The sequence below is a fragment of the Oncorhynchus gorbuscha genome, linkage group LG24 (genome assembly GCF_021184085.1).
Source record: "Oncorhynchus gorbuscha isolate QuinsamMale2020 ecotype Even-year linkage group LG24, OgorEven_v1.0, whole genome shotgun sequence".
Taxonomy (NCBI): Eukaryota; Metazoa; Chordata; class Actinopteri; order Salmoniformes; family Salmonidae; genus Oncorhynchus; species Oncorhynchus gorbuscha.
The window spans coordinates 64,140,792-64,150,791 of record NC_060196.1 but is presented as its reverse complement, the minus strand read 5'-3'; the positions used below and the strand labels follow the sequence as shown (position 1 = coordinate 64,150,791).

The 10,000-nt window shown below is 47.8% G+C and overlaps 1 protein-coding gene across 1 annotated transcript in view; it reads right to left on the bottom strand.

Moving 5' to 3' along the window:
• LOC124012291 (CUB and sushi domain-containing protein 2-like) overlaps window positions 1–10,000 on the bottom strand; it is a 463,539-nt gene that overhangs the window by 146,582 nt on the left and 306,957 nt on the right. Inside the window, exon 40 of the mRNA XM_046325753.1 lies at window positions 2,712–2,825. Within this exon, the coding sequence (XP_046181709.1) occupies window positions 2,712–2,825 (114 nt within the window). The remainder of the gene's footprint in view (window positions 1–2,711; window positions 2,826–10,000) is intronic.

Here is a 10,000-nt window from a genome sequence, read left to right as displayed (position 1 = left end):
GCCCAAATAGGTCCACAGACGATGCAATCTCAACCACACTGCACACTGCCCTAACCCACCTGGACAAGAGGAATACCTATGTGAGAATGCTGTTCATCGACTACAGCTCGGCATTCAACACCATAGTACCCTCCAAGCTCGTCATCAAGCTCGAGACCCTGGGTCTCGACCCCGCCCTGTGCAACTGGGTACTGGACTTCCTGACGGGCCGCCCCAGGTGGTGAGGGTAGGCAACAACATCTCCTCCCCGCTGATCCTCAACACGGGGGCCCCACAAGGGTGCGTTCTGAGCCCTCTCCTGTACTCCCTGTTCACCCACGACTGCGTGGCCACGCACGCCTCCAACTCAATCATCAAGTTTGCGGACGACACAACAGTGGTAGGCTTGATTACCAACAACGACGAGACGGCCTACAGGGAGGAGGTGAGGGCCCTTGGAGTGTGGTGTCAGGAAAATAACCTCACACTCAACGTCAACAAAACTAAGGAGATGATTGTGGACTTCAGGAAACAGCAGAGGGAACACCCCCTATCCACATCGATGGAACAGTAGTGGAGAGGGTAGCTAGTTTTAAGTTCCTCGGCATACACATCACAGACAAACTGAATTGGTCCACTCACACTGACAGCGTCGTGAAGAAGCGCAGCAGCGCCTATTCAACCTCAGGAGGCGGAAGAAATTCGGCTTGTCACCAAAAGCACTCACAAACTTCTACAGATGCACAATCGAGAGCATCCTGGCGGGCTGTATCACCGCCTGGTACGGCAACTGCTCCGCCCTCAACCGTAAGGCTCTCCAGAGGGTAGTGAGGACTGCACAACGCATCACCGGGGGCAAACTACCTGCCCTCCAGGACACCTACACCACCCGTTGTTACAGGAAGGCCATAAAGAACATCAAGGACATCAACCACCCGAACCACTGCCTGTTCACCCCGCTATCATCCAGAAGGCGAGGTCAGTACAGGTGCATCAAAGCTGGGACCGAGAGACTGAAAAACAGCTTCTATCTCAAGGCCATCAGACTGTTAAATAGCCACCACTAACATTGAGTGGCTGCTGCCAACACACTGTCATTGACACTGACCCAACTCCAGCCATTTTAATAATGGGAATTGATGGGAAATGATGTAAATATATCACTAGCCACTTTAAACAATGCTACCTTATATAATGTTACTTACCCTACATTATTCATCTCATATGCATATGTATATACTGTACTCTACAACATCGACTGCATCCTTATGTAACACATGTATCACTAGCCACTAACTATGCCACTTTGTTTACTTTGTCTACACACTCATCTCATATGTATATACTGTACTCGATACCATCTACTGTATGCTGCTCTGTACCATCACTCATTCATATATCCTTATGTACATGTTCCTTATCCCCTTACACTGTGTATAAGACAGTAGTTTTGGAATTGTTAGTTAGATTACTTGTTGGTTATCACTGCATTGTCGGAACTAGAAGCACAAGCATTTCGCTACACTCGCATTAACATCTGCTAACCATGTGTATGTGACAAATAAAATTTGATTTGATTTGATTTGATTTGATAATAGCTTCTCATGCTTTCGCCGAAAAGCATTTTAAAAATCTGACTTGTTTGCTGGATTCACAACGAGTGTAGCTTTAATTCAGTACCCTGCATGTGTTTTTTAATGAACGTTTGAGTTTTAACGAGTGCTATTAGCATTTAGCGTAGCGCATTTGCATTTCCAGATGTCTAGATGGGACGCCTGCGTGCCAGGTCGGATCAAGAGGTTAAAATATCATAGGAAAACAACGAGCACCAAAAGACTAGAGTCTAAGTTCTGACACTTAGAAAGAATACGAATACTTCTTCATTTAAAAAAATAAATAAAAAAACATCAAAAAAATTATACTGTTGACATCTAGTGGAAGCAATAGAAACTGCAATCTGGGTTCTAATAAGTTGGCATCTCCATAGAAATAATCATTAGTATTTCCCATAGAAAAAGCATTGAAAAGTCCAATGACCTCAAAATAAAAATCCTGGATGGTTTGTCCTCAGCGTTTCGCCTGCTATATCAGTTCTGTTATCCTCACAGACATTATTTTAACAGTTTTATAAAACTTTAGAGTGTTTTCTATCTACTACTACCATGCATATCCTAGCTTCTGAGTAACAGGCAGTTTACTTTGGGCACCTCCGTCATCCTTTGAGACAGTTGAGACATGGATTGCGTATGTGTGTCACTCAGAGGGTAAATGGACAAGACAAAGGATGTAAAGTGCCTCTGAACAGGGGTAGTAGGTGCCAGGCGCACTGGTTTCTGTCAACATCTGTAAAGCTTCAATTTTTGGGGGAGTGAAGGATAGCTCCCATGACGCAGGTCAGGGCTCGAACTGAAGTGTCAGCTAAATGGCATATATTATTATATTATTAGATCAGTGTTGATCTAGAGTCAGGTCAACCCTGATGGTGTTTCAGTGCTGATCTAGAGTCAGGTCAACCCTGATGGTGTTTCAGTGCTCATCTAGAGTCAGGTCAACCCTGATGGTGTTTCAGTGCTGATCTAGAGTCAGGTCAACCCTGATGGTGTTTCAGTGCTGATCTAGAGTCAGGTCAACCCTGTCCACTTAATCCTGATGGTAGATCAGCACCCCTACTCTGAGACACTGTGTGGATAAGGGTCCGACTCCTAATAACGGCAGATCAGGGAAGGTCTTACCTTCACAGGAGGGAGGAGGTCCCTGAAACTCCAGGTGAGTCCCCAGACGACAGGTCAGGATGTTGTTCCCACTCAACTGGTACCCTGGTAGACACCTGTAACGCACTATGTCACCTGGAGAAGGGAGGGGGTGGGAGGGAGGGAGGGAGGGAGGGAGGGAGGGAGGGAGGGAGGGAGGGAGGGAGGGGAGGGAGGGAAGAGAGAGAGCGCGAGAGAGAGCGAGAGAGAGAGAGAGAGAGAGAGAGAGAGAGAGAGAGAGAGGGAGGGAGGGAGGGAGGGAGGAGGGAGGGAGGGAGGGAGGGAGGGAGGGAGGGAGGGAGGGAGGGAGGGAAAGAGAGAGAGCGCGGGAGGGAGGGAGAGAGAGAGAGAGAGAGAGAGAGAGAGAGGAGGGAGAGGAGGGAGGGAGGGAGGGAGGGAGGGAGGGAGGGAGGGAGGGAGGGAGGGAGGGAGGGAGGGAGGGAGGGAGGGAAAGAGAGAGTGAATACACATTAAATAACTACAGAGAATTTGTCTTCGTCACGTCTTCCACATAAACTGAAAGTGAATCTGTAACATCCAGCACACGGTCCACAAAACCCAAAATGGAAGACAACAACAACGGATCCCTACCTATCATCTCCGTGACATTGTACATGGCCTCAGTACTACGTTATCGTATATATTATTGATTTCTGTCTTTCTCTTCTCTCTCTGTATTGGCTGGAAGGGCCCTGTCTCTCTATATTGGCACCACTATATAGGGAATAGGGCTCTGGTCTATAGCAGCCGAGGTGAGTAAGACATTTAAACGTGTTAACCCTCGCAAGGCTGCAGGCCCAGACGGCATCCCCAGCCGCGCCCTCAGAGCATGCGCAGACCAGCTGGCCGGTGTGTTTACGGACATATTCAATCAATCCCTATACCAGTCTGCTGTTCCCACATGCTTCAAGAGGGCCACCATTGTTCCTGTTGCCAAGAAAGCTAAGGTAACTGAGCTAAACGACTACCGCCCCGTAGCACTCACTTCCGTCATCATGAAGTGCTTTGAGAGACTAGTCAAGGACCATATCACCTCCACCCTACCTGACACCCTAGACCCACTCCAATTTGCTTACCGCCCAAATAGGTCCACAGACGATGCAATCTCAACCACACTGCACACTGCCCTAACCCACCTGGACAAGAGGAATACCTATGTGAGAATGCTGTTCATCGACTACAGCTCGGCATTCAACACCATAGTACCCTCCAAGCTCGTCATCAAGCTCGAGACCCTGGGTCTCGACCCCGCCCTGTGCAACTGGGTACTGAACTTCCTGACGGGCCGCCCCCAGGTGGTGAGGGTAGGCAACAACATCTCCTCCCCGCTGATCCTCAACACGGGGGCCCCACAAGGGTGCGTTCTGAGCCCTCTCCTGTACTCCCTGTTCACCCACGACTGCGTGGCCACGCACGCCTCCAACTCAATCATCAAGTTTGCGGACGACACAACAGTGGTAGGCTTGATTACCAACAACGACGAGACGGCCTACAGGGAGGAGGTGAGGGCCCTCGGAGTGTGGTGTCAGGAAAATAACCTCACACTCAACGTCAACAAAACTAAGGAGATGATTGTGGACTTCAGGAAACAGCAGAGGGAACACTATCCACATCGATGGAACAGTAGTGGAGAGGGTAGCTAGTTTTAAGTTCCTCGGCATACACATCACAGACAAACTGAATTACCAACAAGTCCACTCACACTGACAGCGTCGTGAAGAAGCGCAGCAGCGCCTATTCAACCTCAGGAGGCTGAAGAAATTCGGCTTGTCACCAAAAGCACTCACAAACTTCTACAGATGCACAATCGAGAGCATCCTGGCGGGCTGTATCACCGCCTGGTACGGCAAAAGGCTCTCCAGAGGGTAGTGAGGACTGCTCAACGCATCACCGGGGCAAACTACCTGCCCTCCAGGACACCTACACCACCCGTTGTTACAGGAAGGCCATAAAGATCATCAAGGACATGAACCACTGCCTGTTCACCCCGCTATCATCCAGAAGGCGAGGTCAGTACAGGTGCATCAAAGCTGGGACCGAGAGACTGAAAAACAGCTTCTATCTCAAGGCCATCAGACTGTTAAACAGCCACCACTAACATTGAGTGGCTGCTGCCCACACTGTCATTGACACTGACCCAACTCCAGCCATTTTAATAATGGGAATTGATGGGAAATGATGTAAATATATCACTAGCCACTTTAAACAATGCTACCTTATATAATGTTACTTACCCTACATTATTCATCTCATATGCATATGTATATACTGTACTCTACATCATCGACTCATCCTTAGTAACACATGTATCACTAGCCACCTTAACTAACTTTGTTTACTTTGTCTACACACTCATCTCATATATATATACTGTACTCGATACCATCTACTGTATGCTGCTCTGTACCATCACTCATTCATATATCCTTATGTACATGTTCCTTATCCGCTTACACTGTGTATAAGACAGTAGTTTTGGAATTGTTAGTTAGATTACTTGTTGGTTATCACTGCATTGTCGGAACTAGAAGCACAAGCATTTCGCTACACTCGCATTAACATCTGCTAACCATGTGTATGAGGACCATTAACATAGTACCACTATATAGGGAATAGGGCTCTGGTCTATAGTAGTACCACTATATAGGGAATAGGGCTCTGGTCTATAGTAGTACCACTATATAGGGAATAGGGCTCTGGTCTATAGTAGTACCACTATATAGGGAATAGGGCTCTGGTCTATAGTAGTACCACTATATAGGGAATAGGGCTCTGGTCTATAGTAGTACCACTATATAGGAATAGGGCTCTGGTCTATAGTAGGCACTATATAGGGAATAGGGCTCTGGTCTATAGTAGTACCACTATATAGGAATAGGGCTCTGGTCTATAGTAGTACCACTATATAGGGAATAGGGCTCTGGTCTATAGTAGTGCACTATATAGGGAATAGGGCTCTGGTCTATAGTAGTACCACTATATAGGGAATAGGGCTCTGGTCTATAGTAGTACCACTATATAGCGAATAGGGCTCTGGTCTATAGTAGTACCACTATATAGGGAATAGGGCTCTGGTCTATAGTAGTACCACTATATAGGGAATAGGGCTCTGGTCTATAGTAGTACCACTATATAGGGAATAGGGCTCTGGTCTATAGTAGTACCACTATATAGGGAATAGGGCTCTGGTCTATAGTAGTACCACTATATAGGGAATAGGGCTCTGGTCTATAGTAGTACCACTATATAGGGAATAGGGCTCTGGTCTATAGTAGTACCACTATATAGGGAATAGGGCTCTGGTCTATAGTAGTACCACTATATAGGGAATAGGGCTCTGGTCTATAGTAGTACCACTATATAGGGAATAGGGCTCTGGTCTATAGTAGTACCACTATATAGGGAATAGGGCTCTGGTCTATAGTAGTACCACTATATAGGGAATAGGGCTCTGGTCTATAGTAGTACCACTATATAGGGAATAGGGCTCTGGTCTATAGTAGTACCACTATATAGGGAATAGGGCTCTGGTCTATAGTAGTACCACTATATAGGGAATAGGGCACTGGTGTCAGGATTTGGCCAGGGTTTTTCCGGATTTTGGTCACTAGAAGCCCCCATTGTGCCTTTTGACCTTTTGTTTTCCCTTGATCCCCATTATTATTTGCACCTGTGCCTCGTTTCCCCTGATTGTATTTAAACCCTTTGTTTTCCTCAGTTCTTGGCTCTGTGTTTGTATGTTAGCACCCAGCCCTAGTACTCTGAGAACCTTGTTGATCCCGGTGGACTCTCTTGTGGAATTCTGTTTTTTGTTCTTGTTTGTTTGTTTTTGAGTTTCTTTTGAGGCTTTTTGTGCTTTACCTTCCACCTTGTGGATTTACCTTTTTGTCTTGGAGGATTACCTTTGTTCTTGTGGAATTCCTTTTGAGGTTGTGGAGTTACATGTTTTCCTGAAGAACTTCACTTTTTACTTCATTAAATACACCGTGTCAAGTACTGCTGTGTCTGCCTCATCTTCTGGGTTCTGCCGACTATTCGTGTCTCAGTTGGTTAAGTGACTGTTTCTCACTCCGGAGACCCGGGTTCGTAACTGGGTCCTGACATCTGGTCTATAGTAGTACCACTATATAGAGAATAGGGTGCATTTGAGGATGCAAACTTAACATGATCTGTCATTTCCAATGAAACAGAAGCACCTGCTGTGAGTTCCTCTGGCTATATTTGTCATTATTCATTTCCTGTTCACCGACGGCCCTCTGGGTACTGTAGTTTGGCAGTGAATCAGCATTGGCCTATGGCCCAATTGGATGTGTAGTCCTTGCAATGGAAGAGACGTTTCTCCTCAGAGCTGAAGAATGTGTGTGTGTGTGTGTGTGTGTGTGTGTGTGTGTGTGTGTGTGTGTGTGTGTGTGTGTGTGTGTGTGTGTGTGTGTGTGTGTGTGTGTGTGTGTGTGTGTGTGTGTGTGTGTGTGTGTGTGTGTGTGTGTGGACATAGTATACAGCTGGCTCTCAGTATTCTGAGCACATTATTCATTATTAATAACCTTCCTACCAACTCTGAATAACAGGGGGGATATGTGCCAGTGTGTGTTAGGAGCTAGGGTTAGGAGCTAGGGTTTGGAGCTAGGGTTAGGGTTAGGAGCTAGGGTTAGGAGCTAGGGTTAGGGTTAGGAGTTAGGGTTAGGAGTTAGGGTTAGGAGTTAGGGTTAGGGTTAGGAGTTAGGGTTAGGAGTTAGGGTTAGGAGTTAGGGTTAGGAGCTAGGGTTAGGAGCTAGGGTTAGGAGTTAGGGTTAGGAGTTAGGGTTAGGAGTTAGGGTTAGGAGCTAGGGTTAGGAGCTAGGGTTAGGAGCTAGGGTTAGAAGCTAGGCTTAGGAGCTAGGGTTAGGAGCTAGGTTTAGGAGCTAGGTTTAGGGTTAGGAGTTAGGGTTAGGAGCTAGGGTTAGGAGCTAGGGTTAGGGTTAGGAGTTAGGGTTAGGGTTAGGAGTTAGGGTTAGGAGCTAGGGTTAGGAGCTAGGGTTAGGAGCTAGGGTTAGGGTTAGGAGCTAGGGTTAGGAGCTAGGGTTAGGAGCTAGAGTTAGGAGTTAGGGTTAGGAGCTAGGGTTAGGGTTAGGAGCTAGGGTTAGGAGCTAGGGTTAGGAGCTAGGGTTAGGAGCTAGGGTTAGGAGCTAGGGTTAGGAGCTAGGGTTAGGGTTAGGAGCTAGGGTTAGGAGCTAGGGTTAGGAGCTAGGGTTAGGGTTAGGAGCTAGGGTTAGGAGCTAGGGTTAGGGTTTAGGAGCTAGGGTTAGGAGTTAGGGTTAGGGTTAGGAGCTAGGGTTAGGAGCTAGAGTTAGGAGTTAGGGTTAGGAGCTAGGGTTAGGAGATATGGTTAGGAGCTAGGGTTAGGAGCTAGGGTTAGGAGCTAGGGTTAGGAGCTAGGGTTGGGAGCTAGAGTTGGGACCTAGGGTTAGGAGCTAGGGTTAGGGTTAGGAGTTAGGGTTAGGAGCTAGGGTTAGGAGTTAGGGTTAGGGTTAGGAGCTAGGGTTATGAGCTAGGGTTAGGGTTAGGAGCTAGGGTTAGGAGCTAGGGTTAGGAGCTAGAGTTAGGAGTTAGGGTTAGGAGCTAGGGTTAGGGTTAGGAGCTAGGGTTAGGAGCTAGGGTTAGGAGCTAGGGTTAGGGTTAAGAGCTAGGGTTAGGAGCTAGGGTTAGGGTTTAGGAGCTAGGGTTAGGAGCTAGGGTTAGGGTTAGGAGCTAGGGTTAGGAGCTAGGGTTAGGAGTTAGGGTTATGAGCTAGGGTTAGGAGCTAGGGTTAGGAGCTAGGGTTATGAGCTAGGGTTAGAAGCTAGGCTTAGGAGCTAGGGTTAGGAGCTAGGTTTAGGGTTAGGAGTTAGGGTTAGTAGCTAGGGTTAGGAGCTAGGGTTAGGAGCTAGGGTTAGGGTTAGGAGTTAGGTTGGGAGCTAGGGTTAGGGTTAGGAGTTAGGGTTAGGGTTAGGAGTTAGGGTTAGGGTTAGGAGTTAGGGTTAGGAGCTAGGGTTAGGAGCTAGGGTTAGGGTTAGGAGTTAGGGTTAGGAGCTAGGGTTAGGAGTTAGGGTTAGGGTTAGGAGCTAGGGTTATGAGCTAGGGTTAGGGTTAGGAGCTAGGGTTAGGAGCTAGGGTTAGGAGCTAGAGTTAGGAGTTAGGGTTAGGAGCTAGGGTTAGGGTTAGGAGCTAGGGTTAGGAGCTAGGGTTAGGAGCTAGGGTTAGGGTTAAGAGCTAGGGTTAGGAGCTAGGGTTAGGGTTTAGGAGCTAGGGTTAGGAGCTAGGGTTAGGGTTAGGAGCTAGGGTTAGGAGCTAGGGTTAGGGTTAGGAGTTAGGGTTAGGAGTTAGGGTTATGAGCTAGGGTTAGGAGCTAGGGTTAGGAGCTAGGGTTATGAGCTAGGGTTAGAAGCTAGGCTTAGGAGCTAGGGTTAGGAGCTAGGTTTAGGGTTAGGAGTTAGGGTTAGTAGCTAGGGTTAGGAGCTAGGGTTAGGAGCTAGGGTTAGGGTTAGGAGTTAGAGTTGGGAGCTAGGGTTAGGGTTAGGAGTTAGGGTTAGGGTTAGGAGTTAGGGTTAGGGTTAGGAGTTAGGGTTAGGAGCTAGGGTTAGGAGCTAGGGTTAGGAGCTAGGGTTAGGGTTAGGAGCTAGGGTTAGGAGCTAGGGTTAGGAGCTAGAGTTAGGAGTTAGGGTTAGGAGCTAGGGTTAGGGTTAGGAGCTAGGGTTAGGAGCTAGGGTTAGGGTTAAGAGTTAGGGTTAGGAGTTAGGGTTAGGAGCTAGGGTTAGGAGCTAGGGTTAGGGTTAGGAGCTAGGGTTAGGAGCTAGGGTTAGGAGCTAGGGTTAGGAGCTAGGGTTAGGGTTAAGAGCTAGGGTTAGGAGCTAGGGTTAGGGTTTAGGAGCTAGGGTTAGGAGTTAGGGTTAGGGTTAGGAGCTAGGGTTAGGAGCTAGAGTTAGGAGTTAGGGTTAGGAGCTAGGGTTAGGAGCTAGGGTTAGGAGCTAGGGTTAGGAGCTAGGGTTAGGAGCTAGGGTTGGGAGCTAGAGTTGGGACCTAGGGTTAGGAGCTAGGGTTAGGGTTAGGAGTTAGGGTTAGGAGCTAGGGTTAGGGTTAGGAGTTAGGGTTAGGGTTAGGAGCTAGGGTTAGGAGCTAGGGTTAGGGTTAGGAGCTAGGGTTAGGAGCTAGGGTTAGGAGCTAGAGTTAGGAGTTAGGGTTAGGAGCTAGGGTTAGGGTTAGGAGCTAGGGTTAGGAGCTAGGGTTAGGAGCTAGGGTTAGGGTTAAGAGCTAGG